We start from the raw sequence: 27,939 nt of genomic DNA on the forward strand, positions 1-27,939 counted from the left end.
TTCTCTGATTAACTATTTTAATTTGTCTTTCCCAGGTCTCTCTTTCTCTCTCCTAAATCCCAGCTTAGCTATCGTGTGGAGTTGAACGGAAAATTCTGGAGTTGTTCTGGTTAGAAACAGAAGGACGCTTAGCTGTGATAAAGAGCAGCAGAACGTAAATCTGAAGTTTCTCCCCGCTGTGAGTCCTCAGCATCTGTACTAAGAGACAAACAATAGCGAGCTAGTCTAGTGCAGGAGCCTCAGCGTGAATCCCTGTGCGCTGGTGGGTGGCAGGACGAGACGCTGGTGCCATATAGATGCTATTAAACGAGGAAGAAGAGGACTTAAAGTCCAACACGAACCATCAGCATGGCTCACTGACTTCCTGTTTACGGTCATGTTTACACCACTGGCGTGGATCTGAGCCGGCTGCTCGTTAGGCTCCCTAAGACTCTTTTTATTCTTCTCTAACTCAGGCTGTCTTTCTTCCTCTTGTTTTGCTTTATTTCTTGTCAGGGGCTTTGGACTAACCCTACACCCCCTGAGAGACATTTCTCTAAGGATTCTTCTTTGGGTTTTAACAAGGACCCCTGGCTGGGCATCACATCTTTTAAAAAAACACTCCTATTTTTCAATCACTGTATCTGTATCTCCATGTTTGCCCCTTGTTATACAACAAAGCATTTTCGACTGGCGGCCTCCTGGGATGAGATAAGACCCGGAGAGATGTACGAGCTAGAACAACAAGTTGTGCTTAAAAGTAGACATTTTGCAGGAAAAAAGTGACATACTTGTTTATATATTAGGCTTACTTTTGTAAAATTGTAATCAGGCAATGAGGCTAATGTAGGTAAAAAACCTGCTCTAGGAGACATTTTAAGGTAAGTGATGACTATTTATGAAATTGCAGCAATAGAACCACAATTACGTTTAAAACGATCATGATCATCACAAACCAGACTGAAACAGACTTCCATTAGCTGCATTAGCATGAGAGCAGCAGTGCAATAAATAAATAAACAAACAAACACAAGGACACCAATATGTTTTGGCTAATCCAATAAATGTAAAATAGTTTGACAAATGAACACTGAGTCGTTGCCAAAACTGCTAACAAGAAAATCGCTATCATTAGCCAGAGAGGGAATTTAAGTCCACAGAAATATCTAGCAAAAGTCACTGGATGAGTACTGTTTTTTCATTTTTTATGTACATCATAGCAAAGAGGCAAGACAAACGTCCGTTGTGGTCGCTACTTATAAATTAGCAACCATTGCTTTTTTAGTTTTTTAACAAAAGAGTACACCGTCTTAGCTTCATGTTTTTTGTTGCTTCAACAAGACGAGGTTCGTGAGCTCAGAGGTAAAAGTTCACCTAGATAAAGTCAGACAGAAGTCAAGGTAACATTTATCCGGAGATAAAAAGCTTTCCACCTTTACCGTGTCCTTTCTCCTTCAGTGAATTAACTTTTCTCGCCTTAGCAAGTTTTGACAGGTTGCTATTTATTAGCAAAACTTTGAATATTAAATGCATTTGAAGTCAAAGTAAAACTGCTAAAAAGAGAGAGAGAAACATAATTTCAACCCAGATTTATTTTTATTTCAAATAAACAGTAAAAAAAAAATAGCAAGTCCAAATTTGAACACTATTTTGTTAGTGATCAAAGAAACCTGACTTTTCCCAAGGCATCTTATTGTTCTCTCTTGTTCTTTTTTTCCCCAAACTACCCCTTTAACATCCAGCATAGAAGACAGATAGATCACTTTATTAATCCCAGAGGGAATTCCCATTTCTAGCTAAAAATGAACCTATGATCAGAACGGAGCAAGTTCTTGTAACGTTGCGTGAGTAAATAAAGAAGAAAACCAATCTTAATCCAGAGCAGCGAGACTGTAAGAGTCTTTTAGAAGATCAATGATCCAGTGTTTTCAGCAAGAACAGATTCCTGGAGTGCAGAACTTCACAAACCAGAGCGCTTATTTATTTACGTTATTTATCCGTGTGGCTTCGAGAAACCTCAAACCTCCGCCTTAATGCTTCAGCAAATCCTGCCTCGTCTTTATGCTTCAGAAAACTAGCGGTTTCCCTGCTGGAATGTAATTTTCTGCAATCTTAGACGCTGGTGTTGATCGCCACACTGACAGAGCTGGAATGTAAAGTGTGTGAGCGCTGGCAGCGAATAATGATACGGCACGGGAGACACGTGGAAACGAGTCGAGTCAACACACTGATGAAACACTCCGAGGGTGTAAACCGCCTCCGTCTTTCCAGGCCTCGCTGAGCTTTCAGCTCGTGCTGCGGAGACACTGCGAACATGTGCTATGTGTGATGTCTAAACAGTGTTTTCCTCTTCTTAAAAATAATCCCAATTCAAAGATGTTGTTCAATGTAACACCAATCCACCAAGGATTCATCACCAGAATGATCAAAATGCATTAGCTACATGTTCCATGTAGAAAGAAAAATGTTAGCATAACAAATCAGTCTGTAATGATAACTTTATATATTTGTATATCTTTTTAGCAAGAGGCTTATTTTAACAGATTTCTTTTCATTATGTTGTTGGGAAATAAACATTTACATCATAATGCATTTAGCTGCAGGTTAAACTGACCACACTGGACAAATCTATAGTTTACCACATCGTACTACAAAATAAGAGGGTAAGAAAATAAATTAGCTGATTAGCAATAAGCTGTACAGTAACAAAAACACGCAGCACTCTGACACTCAGAGAAAAAAATACATTAGCATTAAAAGGAGCCGAATTAAGCATAGACTGAAAGCACACAGCCTTGGCTTAATGCTAATATATTTTTGTCTGCAGGTTGGAGTGTAACATGTTATAGCTTGTTGCTAAGATACCTGACTAATTTGCTAGATTAATAACTAAGCAAAGGGTTAAATGCACCAGACTGAACTCTGATAACTCTGATAATGAGCTGAAGCAGGCCAAAGAACACTGCGTATGTGTGTAATAAGCAGGAATACAGTAGTACATTTATCTGCATGTGTGTGGGATGCTTAAGAACCCACACTGGGGAAACACTGGTTTTTATTTTTTTTATGTACCAGCAGTAGGCCATCACAGCACAGCCATAATCACATCACGAAGACACACACTAATCACCTCCAAAGCCTCCTTATGACAAGAGCCAGCGAATGGGGCGGCTAATATATGCTAAGCTGCTTAGTGTGGGTCTTGTACCCATCCCTGAAGCCTCTGCTACAGTCATAAATGCATTTCAAGGGGGAGAACCGGGTTCTCCGGATGGCCTTTTGTTTACAGTTCTTAGCAGATTGACGCTGAAGATGGATGATATTTGATAAAAAAAAACAAAAAAAAAACAAAACAAGATGTTGAATTCAATTAATAAGAGTTAACTTGTTCCTATGAGGTGTGTCCTGAAGGCTAGTGTTTGATATAGGGGTTCTAACTGAAAGTAAAAGTTGGAAGAGTCACGTAACTCTAGAACATGCTGTTGGTACAGACACTGCATCAAAAAGAAGAGTTGCTATGATTCAACTATTCTACTAGCTAGCTACTAAATTTCTAATTAAGTGGGATCTACAGTATGTTTCCAGAATCCCAGTATTCCCAGATTGTGTTGTACATGGCCCCTATGTTTCCTCAGCTTGATGGTGTCAGGATCCTAAGACATGGATTGAAACTGTGTATTAGCTGATTGTACTGTTGATGCGATACAGGATTAAGAAAACATGGGGCTGAAACTTAGAACATAGAAATGGAGATGATTTAAAAGCATAGGATCTTCTGAACACAGTGGCCAAGAGAACCTGAGGGCCATGAAAACAATGACCTTGGACTATGAAGGATTTGTTGGTTATCCATTTGGGAGAACATTGAACCCTACAACAAAGTGTTTCATTAAGATCAAGTAAGCTAAGATCTTTAATAATCCCTTGGCACACCCTTGAAAAACTAATAGTGTGGAAACAAAGGACCCTGCAATTGTAGAACCCTGGGGCCATGGGAACAGAGAGCTGTATGATTTAAGGATAAATATTTTCAAGGCCCTATGTTCCCAGGCTCTTTGAAGGTAAACTGAAGGAAGGCAATGTGTGACTAGAACATACGACCTAAAAATGTAGGTATTTTGTAATTGGGTCCGGGGAATATAGGGATTCATATTCAGAAATATAGAACCCTTATAGAACCCTGGGAACAAAGGATGATGGAAACCCTGGAAACATAAAAGTGAAGGCTAGGGTTCTTTGGTTGTTCCTCTGGGCAAACTACCACCTTATCAAAAATGGTTCTAAAAAGAAAACTTTGTGTAAGCTAAGATCCTACTTCTAAGACCAAGCAAAGATTCTTGGAACTCGGACATAGGAATAAGGCAACTTTAAATATATAGGAACCTTGGAATAGGATCCAAGGGAACATAACATTTAAGGGAACCGAAGGCCATTGCAAAGGATCACAAAATGTTTTCCATTGTCCTTTGAGGGGAACATTTAAAGGTTCTTTGTTGTGTGTTTTCTTATCAGAAATGGGTCAACATTGGTCCAACAACAGGGGACTGAAACATAGAACCTATCAAGATTTCCTTGATAATTTGAACATGAGAACCCTGGCATTAGACTTTGGAAGTATAGGATCCTTGGAACAAGTGTTATTGGGAATACAAGGTATAGGGGCAAAGGGAATTGAAAGCTATGACCATCACCATTGGACATTGGACTATTAAGGGTTCTTATGTTGTCCCTTTGAGGACAGATTCTATATAGAACTCCATGAGTGTTTCCTATCAGAAAAGCTTACAAGTAGAAATCTTTTTTTAGGAGGCAATATCCCCAACTTGTCAAATGAACCCGTAGAGAAAACCCCTTCGTAAGTGTATGGACCTCGGAACTCTCGAGAGGGCATCACGGGACTAAAACATGCAATCGTACAGCATGACAAAACAAAACGTAGTGGACTTACGCTGACGAGCATCTGTGGAAAGGGACCTCGGGAGTTCTCTGGCACGTTGATTGGTGGAATGACCCAGTCTCGCTTCTGTCGCCGCAACTCGGTAGTGCTCGAGTTCTGTCTTGGCGGGAACCAGATGACAACTTCCTGTGTCCCAGTGTCCTCCTGTCCTCGTGCCATGTAATTACCTGTCATTTCCTGTAAAATAAAACGGCAGGAGATGCACGGATGAATAACGTGAGGAGGTCAGCTGGGGAAAGTGTGTGATAAACTTCTCTCAGTACCGAGCAGATGGACGCAGTTTCTCTTCCTCATCCTGTCGTTTAAAAGCTGTAAACATCACTAGAGCTGTATTCGAAATTTATACTCCTGGCGTCGTTGGCCAGGGACGCCGCGAAGGCAGAGGCAGAAAGCTGTCAGTTATGGCTTCTTGTTTTTTTCTCTTGTTGTTCTAAATGTAGTCTTGAAGTGCTGTTTGCAAACTTGTCAGAACCTTCTGATGAACTTTGAGAACTGTTTTGTATATTTGAAACCCTGGCTTTCCTTTTGAAAACTAAGATATATATTGTGTATGCTGCACACTAAAAATAAATCAGTATTCTTCTGGACTCTGCCATTAGATTTTGTTCAACCAGCCAGCTCAAATCCAATTTTGTCCAATAATAGCTAAATGGGTTATAACTTGTCATTGAAATGTCCCATTTTCATAAAGTCTGGGGGACATTTTCATCCTGTCCAATGCTTTTAAATGCCAATTAACTGTACAGCTGTAAATTCACTGTATAATCACCTTTACAGTCAATTTGCCATTATGATTCTATAAAATTGTAAAAAAAAAAAAAATGCTCGGGTGCTTGGACCCCGGCAATCGCTGCAAACAGAGAGTAATAATAATGCATTCTATATGGATATAAATGCAAATAAGAGGAATAGTCTTATTCATTTTTTTCAGGAAGAGAATAGACCTGTACAGCGTCCAAACTTAAGTGGGCATGGAGATTCCAGTTTAGACCACGCCCATCTCTACCATACTGGGTTTAGATCTTAATACAGAATCAGAGAGTGGCATCGCATTATACTTCAGCTTTGTATTTACGCATCATTTACTGTGGAAAGGAATTGCTCTGCAGATGTACATTGACAATAAAGTGGCTATTATTTTCTGTTCCATGTTATTGTTTTTTGTTTTTTTAATTCCCAGTATATTGTTAATTTTATATTTTTCCATAATCTCTTTTGTAGCCTGAGGGTTTCCACTTAAAATGCAAAACAGGGAAAGTAGGCCATTTGTGTCATTATTTATCAAAAAAAATGTATTTCAATTACAAATTAGTGTGTGTGTGTGTGTATGTGTGTGTGTGTTCAATTCTTGGTTAATTTTTGGATGTTTTGTAGATGAATATTGAAAAAATACTGACATGAAAAAAAGCTCTCTCTCTCTCTCTCTCTCTCTCTCTCTCTTTGTTGTATCCTCTGGTGCCAGTAGAAAAGAACAACAATAATAATAATAAAAAAAGAAAGAACAGAAAAAAAACTAGAAGAACAAAGAATGAGAAACTACAAATGTAGGAATAAGAGAAACATCAACAAAATAAAGCTAAATAAAATAAAATAAAATAAAAAAGATCAGTTTTCTAGGCGAATTTTCACAACTGACATGAAAAAAAGTGTTTCTCTCTCTCTCTCTCTCTCTACCTCCTCTTTTTCGCTCTCTATCTGTCCCCCCTCTCTCCCTCCTCCCTCTATCTCTCTGTCTCTCTCTCTCTCTCATCACTGTCTGTCAGTCTGTCTGTCTCTCTCTCTCTCTCTTTCTCTCTCTGGTACCAGTAGAGATTTTACACACCGTCTCAGTAATAGGTATTCATCAGCACCTTGGGAGTCCCAACAAGTCAGTGTGCATCACTGTGTGTGTGTGTGTGTGTGTGTGTGTAGTCCCTGCTGAGTGCAGGTTAAGTACATCTACAGGTACAGATAATAGCAGTCGTACACTTTCTCCCTGAGGTGCACCGACATTCATTTGTTTTCATGGGGTCTGTTGTTGAAAACCCCTAGAGTGAATAAGAATGAAGAGACAGACAGAGACAGAGAGAGAGAGAGAGAGAGAGAGTTGTGTGTGTATATAAGAAAAGAAAGACTCAGTGCTTCGTTTCATCGGGCGGATGTCAGAACAGGGATCGTCAATCCTCCTTCTATTGACTCAGACTCTGTTCTGTGGATATCTGACTACACTGATATTATACTATATGTACATTAAATATTGAACAGAGGAGTTCTGAATTTTTATATTCCTTCTGTTTCACGTAGAAAGTCACTCTTAAAGCAGCTGGTGAAATGTATACATGATGAAAATGAGCTGTGAGCGTGATGGAGATGAAGAAGAGAAGAAGAAAAAGAAGAGAGCATGTAGGATAGAGAGATGATTAAGAAGACACAAACACTGTAATTAAAGAGAGACAGGAGAAAGATGTGTAAAGAATGACAGAAATCAAAATCAGGAGGAAGAACAAAGAAAGAAAGAAGAAGAAGAAGAGGAAGACGGGAACGAGAAGAACAGGTGAATGAAAATCAAAATGACAAATAAAACAAGATGAGGATAATAATAAGGAAAGAACAAACAAAATTAGATGAACAACTCGAAGGCATGAAGAACAACAATAAAAAAACAACACAATCGTACAAAAACGACAAGTAGAGAAAGAAGAGGAAGAAAGAAGAAGAAGAAGAAGAGGAGAAAGAAGCTGCCCTTCTTCCTTCCTTCCTTCCTTCCTTCCTTCCTTCCCTATTTCTTTCTTTCTTTCTTTCTTTCTTTCTTTCTTTCTTTCTTTACACATACACATGCACTCATACATACACATGCACACACGTATACACACTCATACTCACACACTCATAGATACACACACGCACACATGCACACACACACATACACACATACACACATGCACACAAACACACACACACACACTCTTATACATTCACACACATACACACACAGCATGTAGCTTTAATACTAAGCACCACACCTGACTAGTGGCTTGTGAACTCACAGGCTCAGAGGAAAAACAAAGGAAGTGTTCCTCACGTCGGAGACGCATCTGACACGACGTGTTTATACACGTGTTTAAAATCGCATCAGAATAAGATCCAGATACAAAACCGGTGAAATGTCCCGATGCAAACAGAGTCTTCCTCTGTTAACACACAGCTGGCACAGCTGGCCCCGATCCTACAGATGTGCACCTGGTCGGATTAATCAGGTGAATCTTTATTCACCGTTCACTTCAGACAGGAGCGAGTCAGGCTTGGAGCCAGAACACACACACACACACACAAACACACACAATGCTCAAAGAGTGTGAGAAAGAGTAAGAGATGTGGAGGAACATCATGTGAGACGAGATGAGCGTCCATCAGTGGTGATGGAGAGGGAGTGTGTGTGTGTGTTGTCGAAGGTCAACATAGAAGTGACTGCAATAAGAAATGAGTGGTCACTCTCACTCTATCTTTATCTCTATCTCATTCATTCTTTCTCTCCCTCTCACACACACACACACACAGAGTGTTAAACTGTGCCAGTCTAAACCACTCTGGCAGTCTGGGCTTGGAAATCCCACCTGCCTCTCCACATCTGGAAGTTATTATTCAACATACTAACAGTGAGACCCCAGTAAATGCTACACACACACACACACACACACACTAGGTCCTGATGTTGCAGAGTGACAGATGTTCCTGGTGCGACAATTCTCAAACTTAATCTTGTGACATTGCTTCTAGTCTTTGCTTTCTGTTCTCGACATCCTGGAAGTCACAGGAGGCGCGTCCCAAATCACTGCTACTGCTGTGTGGGAGAAATAGTGTGAGTCGTGTGTGCACTCTCAAACACACTCAAGGAGAGGATGAGGAGGATGAGGAGGAGGAAAAGGAGGAGGAGGAAGACTTCAACAACCCTGATGATGCGGTTATTTATCTGAAAAAAACAATTGTGGAATGTTGCACACTTCATGCAAGTGGAAAAGGGGCGGAGCTACCAGGTGCTCACACTGTCACACTTTCTTTCTTTCTTTCTTTTTTTTTTCTTTCTCTCCAACAGTGTGTAATAGAGAAAGCAGGATTGTAGACGTGAATAAAGATGGAATGTTCAGATGTGTGTAACAGTGATGTGTGTAACAGTGAAGTGTGTAACAGATGGTGTGTAACAGTGATGTGTGTAACAGTGAAGTGTGTAACAGTGTGGTGTGTAACAGTGAAGTGTGTAACAGTGTGGTGTGTAACAGTGAAGTGTGTAACAGTGTGGTGTGTAACAGTGAAGTGTGTAACAGTGAAGTGTGTAACAGTGTGGTGTGTAACAGTGAAGTGTGTAACAGTGAAGTGTGTAACAGTGTGGTGTGTAACAGTGAAGTGTGTAACAGATGGTGTGTAACAGTGAAGTGTGTAACAGTGAAGTGTGTAACAGTGTGGTGTGTAACAGTGATGTGTGTAACAGTGAAGTGTGTAACAGTGAGTTGTGTAACAGTGTGGTGTGTAACAGTGATGTGTGTAACATTGATGTGTGTAACAGTGAAGTGTATAACAGTGTGGTGTGTAACAGTGAAGTGTGTAACAGTGATGTGTGTAACAGTGAAGTGTGTAACAGATTGTGTGTAACAGATTGTGTGTAACAGTGTGGTGTGTAACAGTGAAGTGTGTAACAGATTGTGTGTAACAGTGATGTGTGTAACAGTGAAGTGTGTAACAGTGATGTGTGTAACAGTGATGTGTGTAACAGTGAAGTGTGTAACAGTGTGGTGTGTAACAGTGAAGTGTGTAACAGTGATGTGTGTAACAGTGAAGTGTGTAACAGTGTGGTGTGTAACAGTGATGTGTGTAACAGTGAAGTGTGTAACAGTGAAGTGTGCAACAGTGAGGTGTGTAACAGTGTGGTGTGTAACAGTGATGTGTGTAACAGTGAAGTGTGTAACAGTGAAGTGTGTAACAGTGTGGTGTGTAACAGTGATGTGTGTAACAGTGTGGTGTGTAACAGTGATGTGTGTAACAGTGAAGTGTGTAACAGTGAGGTGTGTAACAGTGTGGTGTGTAACAGTGAAGTGTGTAACAGTGATGTGTGTAACAGTGAAGTGTGTAACAGTGATGTGTGTAACAGTGATGTGTGTAACAGTGTGGTGTGTAACAGTGATGTGTGTAACAGTGTGGTGTGTAACAGTGTGGTGTGTAACAGTGATGTGTCTAACAGTGTGGTGTGTAACAGTGAAGTGTCTAACAGTGATGTGTGTAACAGTGATGTGTGTAACAGTGTGGTGTGTAACAGTGAAGTGTGCAACAGTGAGGTGTGTAACAGTGTGGTGTGTAACAGTGAAGTGTGTAACAGTGATGTGTGTAACAGTGAAGTGTGTAACAGTGTGGTGTGTAACAGTGAAGTGTGTAACAGTGATGTGTGTAACAGTGAAGTGTGTAACAGTGTGGTGTGTAATAGTGAATGTAACAGTGTAACAGTGATGTGTGTAATAGTGATGTGTGTAACAGTGAAGGGTGTAACAGTGAAGTGTGTAACACTGTTACACACTTCACTGTTACACACATCACTGTTACACACATCACTGTTGTAACACTGTGTAACAGTGATGTGTGTAACAGTGAAGTGTGTAACAGTGATGTGTGTAACAGTGTGGTGTGTAACAGTGATGTGTGTAACAGTGAAGTGTGTAACAGTTAGGTGTGTAACAGTGATGTGTGTAACAGTGAAGTGTGTAACAGTGTGGTGTGTAACAGTGATGTGTGTAACAGTGAAGTGTGTAACAGTGATGTGTGTAATAGTGATGTGTGTAACAGTGAAGTGTGTAACAGTGATGTGTGTAACAGTGAAGTGTGTAACAGTGATGTGTGTAACAGTGATGTGTGTAATAGTGATGTGTGTAACAGTGATGTGTGTAATAGTGATGTGTGTAACAGTGAAGTGTGTAACAGTGAAGTGTGTAACAGTGAGGTGTGTAACAGTGTGGTGTGTAACAGTGAAGTGTGTAACAGTGAGGTGTGTAACAGTGTGGTGTGTAACAGTGATGTGTGTAACAGTGTGGTGTGTAACAGTGAAGTGTGTAACAGTGTGGTGTGTAACAGTGAAGTGTGTAACAGTGAAGTGTGTAACAGTGAGTTGTGTAACAGTGTGGTGTGTAACAGTGATGTGTGTAACATTGATGTGTGTAACAGTGAAGTGTATAACAGTGTGGTGTGTAACAGTGAAGTGTGTAACAGTGATGTGTGTAACAGTGAAGTGTGTAACAGATTGTGTGTAACAGTGAAGTGTGTAACAGTGAAGTGTGTAACAGTGATGTGTGTAACAGTGAAGTGTGTAACAGTGATGTGTGTAACAGTGATGTGTGTAACAGTGATGTGTGTAACAGTGATGTGTGTAACAGTGAAGTGTGTAACAGTGTGGTGTGTAACATTGATGTGTGTAACAGTGAAGTGTATAACAGTGTGGTGTGTAACAGTGAAGTGTGTAACAGTGATGTGTGTAACAGTGATGTGTCTAACAGTGTGGTGTGTAACAGTGATGTGTGTAACAGTGATGTGTGTAACAGTGTGGTGTGTAACAGTGAAGTGTGCAACAGTGAGGTGTGTAACAGTGTGGTGTGTAACAGTGATGTGTGTAACAGTGAAGTGTGTAACAGTGATGTGTGTAACAGTGATGTGTGTAACAGTGAAGTGTGTAACAGTGATGTGTGTAACAGTGAAGTGTGTAACAGTTAGCTGTGTAACAGTGATGTGTGTAACAGTGATGTGTGTAATAGTGATGTGTGTAACAGTGAAGTGTGTAACAGTGATGTGTGTAACAGTGAAGTGTGTAACAGTGATGTGTGTAACAGTGAAGTGTGTAACAGTGATGTGTGTAACAGTGATGTGTGTAATAGTGATGTGTGTAACAGTGATGTGTGTAATAGTGATGTGTGTAACAGTGAAGTGTGTAACAGTGATGTGTGTAACAGTGTGGTGTGTAACAGTGATGTGTCTAACAGTGTGGTGTGTAACAGTGAAGTGTGTAACAGTGATGTGTGTAACAGTGATGTGTGTAACAGTGTGGTGTGTAACAGTGAAGTGTGTAACAGTGTGGTGTGTAACAGTGTGGTGTGTAACAGTGATGTGTGTAACAGTGATGTTTGTAACAGTGTGGTGTGTAACAGTGAAGTGTGTAACAGTGATGTGTGTAACAGTGAAGTGTGTAACAGTGTGGTGTGTAACAGTAATGTGTGTAACAGTGTGGTGTGTAACAGTGATGTGTGTAACAGTGTGGTGTGTAACAGTGATGTGTGTAACAGTGTGGTGTGTAACAGTGATGTGTGTAACAGTGATGTGTGTAACAGTGAAGTGTGTAACAGTGTGGTGTGTAACAGTGTGGTGTGTAACAGTGATGTGTCTAACAGTGTGGTGTGTAACAGTGAAGTGTGTAACAGTGATGTGTGTAACAGTGATGTGTGTAACAGTGTGGTGTGTAACAGTGAAGTGTGCAACAGTGAGGTGTGTAACAGTGTGGTGTGTAACAGTGAAGTGTGTAACAGTGATGTGTGTAACAGTGAAGTGTGTAACAGTGTGGTGTGTAACAGTGATGTGTGTAACAGTGTGGTGTGTAACAGTGTGGTGTGTAACAGTGATGTGTGTAACAGTGAAGTGTGTAACAGTTAGGTGTGTAACAGTGATGTGTGTAACAGTGAAGTGTGTAACAGTGATGTGTGTAATAGTGATGTGTGTAACAGTGAAGTGTGTAACAGTGATGTGTGTAACAGTGAAGTGTGTAACAGTGATGTGTGTAACAGTGATGTGTGTAATAGTGATGTGTGTAACAGTGAAGTGTGTAACAGTGATGTGTGTAACAGTGAAGTGTGTAACAGTGATGTGTGTAACAGTTAGGTGTGTAACAGTGATGTGTGTAACAGTGAAGTGTGTAACAGTGATGTGTGTAATAGTGATGTGTGTAACAGTGAAGTGTGTAACAGTGATGTGTGTAACAGCGAAGTGTGTAACAGTGAAGTGTGTAACAGTGAAGTGTGTAACAGTGATGTGTGTAACAGTGTGGTGTGTAACAGTGATGTGTAACAGTGAAGTGTGTAACAGTGATGTGTGTAACAGCGAAGTGTGTAACAGTGATGTGTGTAACAGTGAAGTGTGTAACATTGAAGTGTGTAACAGTGTGGTGTGTAACAGTTAGGTGTGTAACAGTGATGTGTGTAACAGTGAGGTGTGTAACAGTGAAGTGTGTAACAGTGTGGTGTGTAACAGTGAAGTGTGTAACAGTGATGTGTGTAACAGTGTGGTGTGTAACAGTGAAGTGTGTAACAGTGATGTGTGTAACAGTGATGTGTGTAACAGTGAAGTGTGTAACAGTGTGGTGTGTAACAGTGATGTGTGTAACAGTGATGTGTCTAACAGTGTGGTGTGTAACAGTGATGTGTGTAACAGTGAAGTGTGTAACAGATGGTGTGTAACAGTGATGTGTGTAACAGTGAGGTGTGTAACAGTGATGTGTGTAACAGTGAAGTGTGTAACAGTGGTGTGTAACAGTGATGTGTGTAACAGTGATGTGTGTAACAGTGAGGTGTGTAACAGTGAGGTGTGTAACAGTGAGGTGTGTAACAGTGATGTGTGTAACAGTGAAGTGTGTAACAGATGGTGTGTAACAGTGATGTGTGTAACAGTGAGGTGTGTAACAGTGATGTGTGTAACAGTGAGGTGTGTAACAGTGAAGTGTGTAACAGTGATGTGTGTAACAGTGAGGTGTGTAACAGTGATGTGTGTAACAGTGAGGTGTGTAACAGTGAAGTGTGTAACAGTGATGTGTGTAACAGTGATGTGTGTAACAGTGAGGTGTGTAACAGTGATGTGTGTAACAGTGAGGTGTGTAACAGTGATGTGTGTAACAGTGATGTGTGTAACAGTGAGGTGTGTAACAGTGATGTGTGTAACAGTGAGGTGTGTAACAGTGAAGTGTGTAACAGATGGCGTGTAACAGTGATGTGTGTAACAGTGAGGTGTGTAACAGTGATGTGTGTAACAGTGAAGTGTGTAACAGTGTGGTGTGTAACAGTGATGTGTGTAACAGTGATGTTTTTGTTGTTGTCAAGTTGTGTACTGCTGATCTGCTCAGAATAACAACACACTCCAGCCGAGTTCATCTCATCTGACTTCATACTGCACTACGTGAAGCTGCAGTCCAGATGGAGTTGGGTTAAATTGGCTCTGTGTATGTGTGTGTGTGTGATCGATTTTGTGTATTTTTAGACATGCTACCTGTGTGGCCTGACAAGCTAGCTAAATAAATTATGGGACTGCTCACCCCTCACACACAGGGTACAGGTTTCATCAAGAAGGCAGCCTCTGTGTGTGTGTATGTGTGTGTGTGAGAGACTCAATAAGATGTTTTTTTTTTTATGTAGACACTTAAATACTAGAGCAATGAAAAGTGTTGGAAAATACTAACCTGTGACACACAAGCACACACACAAGCACACACACACACACAAGCACACACACACACACACACACACACACACAAGCACACACACACACACACACAAGCACACACACACACACACACAGCCTTTCTGTCTGTCTGTTGTGTCTTTCTGTCTTTCTTTCTTTCTTTCTGTCTTTCTTTCTTTCTTTCTTTCTTTCTTTCTTTCTTTCTTGGGTATGGTTATATTCAGAAATTGGGTGTGGTTATATTCAAGAAGTGGGTGTGGTTATATTCAGGTAATGTGGGTGTGGTTATATTTAGGAAATGGGTTTGGTTATATTCAGGTAATGTGGGTGTGGTTACATTATATTCAATTAATGTGGGTGTGGTTATACTCAGGTAATGTGGGTGTGTTTATATTCAGGTAATGTGGGTGTGGTTATATTCAGGTAATGTGGGTGTGGTTATATTTAGGAAATGGGTTTGGTTATATTCAGGTAATGTGGGTGTGGTTACATTATATTCAAGTAATGTGGGTGTGGTTATACTCAGGTAATGTGGGTGTGGTTATATTCAGGTAATGTGGTTGTGGTTATATGCAGTAACTGGGTGTGGTTATATTCAGGTAATGTGGGTGTGGTTATATTCAGGTAATGTGGGTATAGTTATATGCAGTAACTGGGTTTGGTTATATTCAGGTAATGTGGGTGTGGTTATATTCAGGTAATGTGGGTGTGGTTATATTCAGGTAATGTGGTTGTGGTTATATGCAGTAACTGGGTGTGGTTATATTCAGGTAATGTGGGTGTGGTTATATTCAGGTAATGTGGGTATAGTTATATGCAGTAACTGGGTTTGGTTATATTCAGGTAATGTGGGTGTGGTTATATTCAGGTAATGTGGGTGTGGTTATATTCAGGTAATGTGGGTAAAGTTATATGCAGTAACTGGGTTTGGTTATATTCAGGAATTAGTTCCGTCTATATTCAGGAAATGGGTGTGGTTATATTTAGGATGTGGGTGTGGTTATATTTTGTCTCCTCACCTCCAGCTGCAGATGGACACTGGTCTCCCAGGTGTGTTTGGCGTCTGCGCTGTGAGCGGTCACTGTTAATGTTATCGGTGTGTCCAGAGCGAACAGGTCTCTCTGAGTGTACACAGATCCGTCTGCCTCCACTCTGAAACGGGGATCACTGCTGACCAGACGCACTGCTGCCTGTCCCGAACAGTCCTCAAAATGAACTGAGAGAGAGTGAGAGAGAGAGAGAGAGACAGAGAGAGAGAGAGAGAGAGACAGAGAGAGCGAGAGACAGAGAGAGAGAGAGACAGAGACAGAGAGTGAGAGAGAGAGAGAGAGAGAGAGTTACTGTTATATTCAGCTCAAACTCAAAACCATTCATACTCACAGAGTCTCTCTCTCTCTCTCTCTCTCTCTCTCTCACACACACACACACACACACACAGTTATTAACTATTAAGTAATATTATAGGAAATTATCTGCAATAAATAATTTCTGGGCTTAATTTCCAGGATTAATAATTTGGAAATTATTCAATTAAAAAAAAAAAAATCTAAAAAAAAATCTTTTATTTCATTTATTTCATTAAATTAATTAAATTCAGGTTTTATGTAATCTGTGAACAATACAAAGTTAATCCAAGAGCTTGAAGAATAATTTTTATAAAGAATAATCAGAGAATTTTTGCATCAAGTGTTTTAAGAATTTCTTAAGTATTTGAATATATTGGAATACTATGGCAATAATTTAAAAGTCCTTAACTTTAAATAAAAAAATTGAAAGACTTCCAAACTTTATAATTTTCAGATTAATTACAATTTTTAAAATAGAATTTTTTTAAAAAATGTAAAAAATTATTAGCTAAAATTATAAAGCACATTTGTTTTGTTTTGTTTAATCATTTGCAATTTCAATTCAATTTGAATTATTTATTTCGATGTTTGTTTATTTAGCATGTTTAGCTTTTGCCTCATTACCGAAAATGCCCGATGTTTTTGCTAAAAATTTTAGATTTTTGAGTTTAAGGACAAAGTGGAAGATCAGATCCAGAGAAAAAAGCTTCGGAGCCGAAACACATCCCCCTGCTATCGATCTCAATTAGCCACTAATATGGCGGAAATGATCGCGAAGCACCGAGTCATCTGCCTCTTTATCCCTGTACAGAATGAGGCAGGAAAGAGAGTGGCATTCAGCACGACCAGACGAGACGGGAAGAGAAAAATCAATTCAAGTCAAACTCTGGAGGCAGGTTAGCTGTAAAGAATGGCTCGCTGTCACACAGAATATCTTCTTATATCAAAGATACAGAGATGCGCTACGCAGCCTGCTCCATAAACCTGAGTCAGAAGGCAGGATTTATTACAGTAAAACACCGTACGTAAGTACAGAAGAAATTCTGATCAAACTTAAACTAGGATGGTTGTGAAAGGGGTGGGGCTATAGGAGGACTCGACAAGGTCGTCACAGAGGGGGTAAATGAAGAGAAATGAAACTCTGTGACCGTGGAGACGAAACGGACGATGTGAGATAATCCATGACAAACGAGACAAACTGTGCCTGAAAATCTGCTGAGAGAGATAACCACTTCATAAAAAATTATTAGCAAGAATTTTACGGCTTTAAAATTGGAGGTTTTGTTCCTCTCCTGATTTAAACACCTGATCATTCAACAACCTGCCAGTCCATTAAAAATATTGTTTATTTATTTATTTATTATAATATATATAAAAATAATGTAAACATAAATATAATATTTGATACTATATTTATTTATTTATTATGCTTATTCTTTTTTCTTTTCATTGAATATTAATATTATTATTAATAATAATAATGATAATAAAGAAATTAACACATACAATTTAGCAGTGATCAAGAAAAGTGTTCAAACTAAACATTTTTGTTCTTTTTTGTCTGTTTAAATTTCATTTTAAATTTATTTATTTATTTATTTATTTATTTATTAATTTATTATGCCTTTTTCTTTTTATTTATTGATAATAATAATAATAATAATAATAATAATAATAATAATAAAGAAATTAACACATAGAGGGTTTTTTTCTGTTTACATTTATAACCACTTTATTTATTTATTTATTTATTATTATGATTTTTCCTTTTTTGTTAATAATAATAATAATAATAATAATAATAATAATAATAATAATAATAATAAAGAAACTAACACAGATTTTTGCAGTGATCAAGGAAAGTGTTCAATCTAAACAGTTTTGTTTTTTGTCAGTTTAATTTCTGTTTAAATTTATGTTATTTTTAATAATAATAATAATAATAATAATACAATTAATAATGATAAAATTAATGATGATGATGATGATGTAAAGAATGTATCAATTACAGAGAATGTTTTTCATTTAAATTTACCACTAGGTTTATTTATTTATTTATTTGTTTGTTTGTTTGTTTGTTTGTGGCTGAACTACTGAAATTAATCTGGATTCATTTCCAGCATTAATATATTTGAACAATAAATCTAATGATTAAATGTGGAATAAAATTAATTATTAAATTTGTGGATAATCCGAGATTAATCCAAGATCATAACATTCTGCAATCCTAAATGTAATTATCTCTGAATGAATAATTCCATAAACATTAATTGTTGAAGTTAATAAATCCCCGAATATTATAATCCCCAAAAGGAAACACCAAAATTCAAAAATCCCAAATGTAATGTTTTAATATACAAAGCTATTATTAGATTTAAGATTTTCTTCCTTGAAGATTGGTAAAAAAAAACAAAAAAGAAAAGGTGAAATAAATAATATACAGTTAAATATTTATATGAATAATAACTGATTATAATTTACATAAATTTTGTTCCCCAAGTTAAAATGAATTTAATGGTTTCATTAGTGGTCCAGAAATACTTTTTTTAAACACTTCATTTACATTTTTTTAATGAAAAAAAAAAGATAAAAAATTATTATTTATTTTTTAAATTTTCAATCCATCCCCTGCTCTCAGTATCTCACCTGAGTTCCATTCCATTCATTTTGCAAGTTTTCCATCTTCAGGTGAACGGAGACGAGCGCTCGTTTAAGCAATCATGCAGAAGCTCATTTCTCTCTCTATCTCTCCCTCTCTCTTTCTCGCTCTCTCCCTTTCTGTCTGTCTGTCTTTTTCTTTTCTCTTCATCTTTCTCTCATACTCTGTCTATCTCTATCTGTCTGCCTGTCTGTCTCTCTTTATCTTCTTTCTTTCTTTCTTTCTTTCTTTCTTTCTTTCTTTCTTTCTTTCTTTCTTTCTTTCTTTCTTTCCCAATTACTCCCTCACTCTGTCTTTCTTTTTGTATCTCTTTTTGTCTGTCTGTCTCTCTCTGTTTCCTTCTGTCTCTATTTCTTTCTTTCTTTTTATTTCCAACCCTCTCTCACTCTATCCCCCCTCTCTCCCTCACTCCCCCCACCTCTCAGTGCTTAATGTGATTTTTACTGTTTCTCTCAGCAGTGTCGACATTTGTCTCGTTTTTCATGGATTATCGGCTCCAGACGTTTTTCTTCTCATTGCCATGGAGAGTCTCATATCTGCTTTTAATGCTTCTCTTAATGTTTAGTCAATAAAAAAGCACTTTATTCTTTAATTATTTATTTTTTCCTGTGACCTTACCAACAAGTCAAACTTTCTCTGGAACTTTCTCTCTGTACACAACTAAAATAATCAACTTTAAAAAGGTTGCATTTAGCGTCATGCAATCACTTCTTTCACAGAATTCTTTATATTTCTGTTTTCTTTTCTTTTTTAATTCTTTATATTCTTTCTTTTCTTAAAAAAGATATTGTTTTTCTTTAAAACACTGCATCTAAATGGTGAAATCTAGCCATCATTACAAACACCGCTCTCTGTCTATCATTCTCTCCATATTTTCTCTCTCTTTCTGACTCTTACTCTCTATCTTTGTTTTCCTCTTTTTGTCAGAGAGAGAGGCTCTGTCTGTCTTCCTTTCTATCTTTGTCTCTCTTTCAGTCTTCCTCTTTCCTTACTTTCCCAATCCTCCCCCCTCTTTGACTCTTTTTCTGCCTCTCTGTCTTTCTTTTTTTTTCTGTACCTCTCTCTGTCTGTCTTCCTTTCTCTCTCTTTGTCTTTCTCCCTCCATACTCTCCAAATTCTCTCTCTCTCTCTCTCTCTCTCCCCATTTCTCTTTCAACCATCTCTCTGTCTGTCTGTTTCTCTCTCTCTCTCTTTTCATCTCTCCATCTCTCTCTGGCTGGACTCCAGTGCTGCAGTGCTGTATCAGTACATGGCGGGGGAGTGGGAGTAAAGAAGTGAGCTAAGATCATTAGCACACCGTCTGTGTGTGTGTGTGTGTCTGTGTGTGTGTGTGTGTGTGTGTGTGTCTGTGTGTGTGTGTGTGTATCAATCCCAGGCAGTACCATAAACCATAAACCAGTGTGCATATGGAGCATTAGCCAGGAGCATGGTAGTGTGTGTGTGTGTGTGTGTTTATATGTTTGCATCCTTTGATGTCCATCCCAGGCACTCTAACCGAACACTGACCCCGCCCACTTTAATAGCCTCTTAACTTCCGGAAGTTTCTCTTTCCTTTATCACCTCCACAGACAGTTTAGAAAACTTCTACACATGAAGAGTTTAAACACTGACACTGGGCTACAAGATGTCAGGATCTTATACTTAGATATATAAAATTAAAGGTTTAAAGGTTTGAAGACCGAGCACTCAGTGTACACGGTGTTACTGACGACCTTGTGGTGAAGGTAAGACGCTGTGTGTGGTGCTGTTATAGGAAATGAATCAGTGTTATAGTGCAGTGATGAATATTTTAAAATTATAGCAATTTGCCAAGTTAATTACAGTTTTATTTATAAAAGAAATGACATGTACATTTTACCCACTTATAGCTACATTTAATGTTGTGGAACAGCTGTTCTCACTTCTCAGCAGCTATAAATGCTCATTACTATAGAAACGCTAACATATAGTGATATGAAGTGACAACATGTCAAACAGGCACATATTTACAGTCTATGTGGTGTGTGTGTGTGTGGCATATGTATGTATATATATATATATATATATATATATATATATATATATATATGTGTGTGTGTGTGTGTGTGTCTAAGTGTGTGTATTTCACTACTATTTTAGTTTCTCTCCCAATCACACACACAGGTCAAAAGGTGATGTAGAGAGCTGAAAATGTCAAAAGCTAAGAAGTAGGATTATAAACACACACACACACCTTTTCTATAACCATAAATGATGCAAGAAATCTGTGATAAGTTTTGGTAGAGAGTTTTAAAGTGATATTCATATACAAACACACTCGAACACACACATACACACACCTCTAACTTAAACACACCCACCGATTACTTAAATCAAACACACCCACTTGTAACTCAAACACACATCCAACTGTAACTCAAACACACACACACACACACCTGTAACTCAAACACACACCCACATATAACTCACACACACACCTACCTGTAACTCAAACCCACACCTACCTGTAACTCAAACACACCCACTTGTAACTCAAACACACCTCCAACTGTAACTCAAACACACACACACCTGTAACTCAAACACACACCTACCTGTAACTCAAACACACCCACTTGTAACTCAAACACACTTCCAACTGTAACTCAAACACACATCCAACTGTAACTCAAACACACACACACACCTGTAACTCAAACACACCCCTACCTGTAACTCAAACACACACACACCTGTAACTCAAACACACCCACTTGTAACTCAAACACACTTCCAACTGTAACTCAAACACACACACACACCTGTAACTCAAACACACACCTACCTGTAACTCAAACACACACACAGACCTGTAACTCAAACACACACCTACCTGTAACTCAAATGCACACACACCTGTAACTCAAACACACACCTACCTGTAACTCAAACGCACAGACACCTGTAACTCAAACACACACCTACTTGTAACTCAAAAACACACCTACCTGTAACTCAAACAAACACCTACCTGTAACTCAAACACACCCACTTGTAACTCACACACACTTGTAACTCAAACACATGCACACCTGTAACTCAAACATACACACACACCTGTAAGTCAAACACACACCTACCTATAAGTCAAACACACACATCCACCTGTAACTCAAACACACCCACTTGTAACTTAAACACACACCTACCTGTAACTCAAACATGCCCACCTGTAACTCAAACACACACATCCACCTGTAACTCACACACACACACCCCTGTAAGTCAAACACACATCCACCTTTAACTCAAACACACACACACACACACCTGAAACTCAAACACACACACACACCTGAAACTCAAACACACACCTACCTGTAACTCAAACACACCTACCAGTCACTCAAACACACATCCAACTGCAACTCAAACACACACACACCTGTAACTCAAACACACATCCACCTTTAACTCAAACACACACACACCTGAAACTCAAACACACACACACCTGAAACTCAAACACACGCTTACCTGTAACTCAAACACACCCACCAGTCACTCAAACACACATCCAACTGCAACTCAAATACACACACACCTGTAACTCAAACACACATCCAACTGTAACTCAAACACACACACACAGACCTGTAACTCAAACACACACCTACCTGTAACTCAAACACACACACACACACACAACTGTAACTCAAACACACATCCAACTGTAAATCACACACACCTACCTGTAACTCACACACACACCTGAAACTCAAACATGCCCACCTGTAACTCAAACACACACCCATCTGTAACTCAAACACACCTACCTGTAACTCAAACACACCCACCTGTAACTCAAACATGCCCATCTGTAACTCAAACACACACATCCACCTGTAACTCACACCCACTTGTAACTCAAACACACATCCAACTGTAACTCAAACACACACACCCCTGTAACTCAAACACAAACACACTTGTAACTCAAACACACACACACACACCTGAAACTCAAACACACACACACCTGAAACTCAAACACACACCTACCTGTAACTCAAACACACACACTTGTAAATCAAACACACATCCAAATGTAACTCAAACACATGCCTACCTGTAACACACACACACACACACCTGTAACTCAAACACATACCTACCTGTAACTCAAACACACACACACCTGTAACTCAAACACACACCTACCTGTAACTCAAACACACACAGCTGTAACTCAAACACACCAACCAGTTAATCAAACACACATCCAACTGCAACTCAAACACACACACACACACCTGTAACTCAAACACACATCCAACTGTAACTCAAACACACACACACACCTACCTGTAACTCAAACACACACCTACCTGTAACTCAAACACACACCTACCTGTAACTCAAACACACACACACACCTGTAACTCAAACACACCCACCAGTCACTCAAACACACATCCAACTGCAACTCAAACACACATCCAACTGTAACTCAAACACACATCCAACTGTAACTCAAACACACACACACACACACACACCTACCTGTAACTCAAACACACACACACCTGTAACTCAAACACACACACTTGTAAATCAAACACACATCCAAATGTAACTCAAACACACACCTACCTGTAACACACACACACCTGTAACTCAAACACACACCCACCAGTTACTCAAACACACATCCAACTGCAACTCAAACACACACACACCTGTAACTCAAACACACATCCAAATATAACTCAAACACACACACACACACACACCTGTAACTCAAACACACACACCTACCTGTAACTCAAACACACCCACACCTGTAACTCAAACACACCCACCAGTTACTCAAACACACATCCAACTGCAACTCAAACACACACACACCTGTAACTCAAACACACATCCAAATGTAACTCAAACACACACACACACACACACCTGTAACTCAAACACACATCCAACTGTAACTCACACACACCTACCTGTAACTCACACACACACACCTGTAACTCAAACATGCCCACCTGTAACTCAAACACACACCCATCTGTAACTCAAACACACCTACCTGTAACTCAAACACACCCACCTGTAACTCAAACATGCCCATCTGTAACTCAAACACACATCTACCTGTAACTCAAACACACACATCCACCTGTAACTCACACACCCACTTGTAACTCAAACACACACACCTGTAACTCAAACACACACACACCTGAAACTCAAACACACACCTACCTGTAACTCAAACACACACACTTGTAAATCAAACACACATCCAAATGTAACTCAAACACACACCTACCTGTAACACACACACACACCTGTAACTCAAACACACACCTACCTGTAACTCAAACACACACACTTGTAAATCAAACACACATCCAAATGTAACTCAAACACACACCTACCTGTAACACACACACACACCTGTAACTCAAACACACACACCTACCTGTAACTCAAACACACACACTTGTAAATCAAACACACATCCAAATGTAACTCAAACACACACCTACCTGTAACTCAAACACACACACACACCTGTAACTCAAACACACCCACCAGTCACTCAAACACACATCCAACTGCAACTCAAACACACATCCAACTGTAACTCAAACACACATCCAACTGTAACTCAAACACACACACACACACACACCTACCTGTAACTCAAACACACACACTTGTAAATCAAACACACATCCAAATGTAACTCAAACACACACCTACCTGTAACACACACACACACCTGTAACTCAAACACACACCTACCTGTAACTCAAACACACACACTTGTAAATCAAACACACATCCAAATGTAACTCAAACACACACCTACCTGTAACACACACACACACCTGAAACTCAAACACACACCTACCTGTAACTCAAACACACACACTTGTAAATCAAACACACATCCAAATGTAACTCAAACACACACCTACCTGTAACACACACACACACCTGTAACTCAAACACACCCACCAGTTACTCAAACACACATCCAACTGCAACTCAAACACACCTGTAACTCAAACACACATCCAACTGTAACTCAAACACACACACACACCTACCTGTAACTCAAACACACACACACCTGTAACTCAAACACACACACACCTGTAACTCAAACACACCCACCAATCACTCAAACACACATCCAACTGCAACTCAAACACACACACACCTGTAACTCAAACACACATCCAACTGTAACTCAAACACACACACACACACACCTACCTGTAACTCAAACACACACCTACCTGTAACTCAAACACACATCCAACTGTAACTCAAACACACACACACACACCTACCTGTAACTCAAACACACACACACACCTGTAACTCAAACACACATCCAACTGTAACTCAAACACACACACACACACACACACACACCTACCTGTAACTCAAACACACACACACCTGTAACTCAAACACACATCCAACTGTAACTCAAACACACACACACACACCTACCTGTAACTCAAACACACACACAACTGTAACTCAAACACACATCCAACTGTAACTCAAACACACACACACACCTACCTGTAACTCAAACACACATCCAACTGTAACTCAAACACACACACACATGTAACTCAAACACACCCACCAATCACTCAAACACACATCCAACTGCAACTCAAACACACACACACCTGTAACTCAAACACACATCCAACTGTAACTCAAACACACACACAGACCTGTAACTCAAACACACACACACACACACCTGTAACTCAAACACACACACGCACACACACACACAACTGTAACTCAAACACACATCCAACTGTAACTCACACACACCTACCTGTAACTCACACACACACCTGAAACTCAAACATGCCCACCTGTAACTCAAACACACACCCATCTGTAACTCAAACACACCTACCTGTAACTCAAACACACCCACCTCTAACTCAAACATGCCCATCTGTAACTCAAACACACATCTACCTGTAACTCAAACACACACATCCACCTGTAACTCACACACCCACTTGTAACTCAAACACACACCCCTGTAACTCAAACACACACACCCCTGTAACTCAAACACACACCTACCTGTAACTCAAACACACACACTTGTAAATCAAACACACATCCAAATGTAACTCAAACACACACCTACCTGTAACACACACACACACCTGTAACTCAAACACACACCTACCTGTAACTCAAACACACACACACCTGTAACTCAAACACACCCACCAGTTACTCAAACACACATCCAACTGCAACTCAAACACACCTGTAACTCAAACACACACACACCTACCTACCTGTAACTCAAACACACATCCAACTGTAACTCAAACACACACCTACCTGTAACTCAAACACACATCCACCTTTAACTCAAACACACACACACACACACCTGAAACTCAAACACACACACACCTGAAACTCAAACACACACCTACCTGTAACTCAAACACACCCACCAGTCACTCAAACACACATCCAACTGCAACTCAAACACACACACACCTGTAACTCAAACACACATCCACCTTTAACTCAAACACACACACACCTGAAACTCAAACACACACCTACCTGTAACTCAAACACACACCCACCAGTCACTCAAACACACATCCAACTGCAACTCAAACACACACACACCTGTAACTCAAACACACACACACACACACCTGTAACTCAAACACACACACACAGACCTGTAACTCAAACACACACCTACCTGTAACTCACACACACACACACACACACACAACTGTAACTCAAACACACATCCAACTGTAACTCACACACACCTACCTGTAACTCACACACACACCTGAAACTCAAACATGCCCACCTGTAACTCAAACACACACCCATCTGTAACTCAAACACACCTGTAACTCAAACATGCCCATCTGTAACTCAAACACACATCTACCTGTAACTCAAACACACACATCCACCTGTAACTCACACACCCACTTGTAACTCAAACACACATCCAACTGTAACTCAAACACACACACCCCTGTAACTCAAACATACACACACTTGTAACTCAAACACACACACACACACCTGAAACTCAAACACACACACACACCTGAAACTCAAACACACACCTACCTGTAACTCAAACACACACACACCTGTAACTCAAACACACCCACCAGTTACTCAAACACACATCCAACTGCAACTCAAACACACCTGTAACTCAAACACACATCCAACTGTAACTCAAACATACACACACACACACACCTACCTGTAACTCAAACACACATCCAACTGTAACTCAAACACACACCTACCTGTAACTCAAACACACATCCAACTGTAACTCAAACACACACCTACCTGTAACTCAAACACACATCCAACTCTAACTCAAACACACACCTACCTGTAACTCAAACATGCCCATCTGTAACTTAAACACACACCCACCAGTTACTCAAACACACCCATTTGTAACTCTATCAGGCCCACCTGTAGCTCAAACACACCCACCTGTAACTCAAACATGCCCATCTGTAACTTAAACACACACCCACCAGTTACTCAAACACACCAATCTGTAACTCTAACAGGCCCACCTGTAGCTCAGACATGCCCAACTGTAACTCAAACGCACACACACCTGTAACTCAACACACACCTATCTGTAACTCAAACACACACCTACCTGTAACTCAAACATGCCCATCTGTAACTTAAACACACACACACCAGTTACTCAAACACACCCATTTGTAACTCTATCAGGCCCACCTGTAGCTCAAACACACCCACCTGTAACTCAAACATGCCCATCTGTAACTTAAACACACACCCACCAGTTACTCAAACACACATCCAACTGCAACTCAAACACACCTGTAACTCAAACACACATCCAACTGTAACTCAAACATACACACACACACACACCTACCTGTAACTCAAACACACATCCAACTGTAACTCAAACACACACCTACCTGTAACTCAAACACACATCCAACTGTAACTCAAACACACACCTACCTGTAACTCAAACACACATCCAACTCTAACTCAAACACACACCTACCTGTAACTCAAACATGCCCATCTGTAACTTAAACACACACCCACCAGTTACTCAAACACACCCATTTGTAACTCTATCAGGCCCACCTGTAGCTCAAACACACCCACCTGTAACTCAAACATGCCCATCTGTAACTTAAACACACCCACCAGTTACTCAAACACACCCATTTGTAACTCTATCAGGCCCACCTGTAGCTCAAACACACCCACCTGTAACTCAAACATGCCCATCTGTAACTTAAACACACACCCACCAGTTACTCAAACACACCAATCTGTAACTCTAACAGGCCCACCTGTAGCTCAGACATGCCCAACTGTAACTCAAACGCACACACACCTGTAACTCAACACACACCTATCTGTAATTCAAACACACACCTACCTGTAACTCAAGTACACACATCTGTAACACAAACCCGCCCACCTGTAACTCAAACACACGCCCACTCATT

At 39.6% G+C, this 27,939-nt stretch overlaps 1 protein-coding gene across 1 annotated transcript in view; it reads right to left on the bottom strand.

Annotated features, from left to right (window-relative positions):
- Positions 1-27,939, bottom strand: part of LOC131365745 (cadherin-4-like) — a 180,733-nt gene that overhangs the window by 73,639 nt on the left and 79,155 nt on the right. The window contains exons 2-3 of the mRNA XM_058409545.1: positions 15,406-15,602; positions 4,928-5,113 (exon numbers count right to left, since the gene is read on the bottom strand). Coding sequence (XP_058265528.1) covers positions 4,928-5,110 — 183 coding nt within the window. The 5' untranslated portion in view covers positions 5,111-5,113; positions 15,406-15,602. The remainder of the gene's footprint in view (positions 1-4,927; positions 5,114-15,405; positions 15,603-27,939) is intronic.

The sequence above is a fragment of the Hemibagrus wyckioides genome, linkage group LG15 (genome assembly GCF_019097595.1).
Source record: "Hemibagrus wyckioides isolate EC202008001 linkage group LG15, SWU_Hwy_1.0, whole genome shotgun sequence".
Taxonomy (NCBI): Eukaryota; Metazoa; Chordata; class Actinopteri; order Siluriformes; family Bagridae; genus Hemibagrus; species Hemibagrus wyckioides.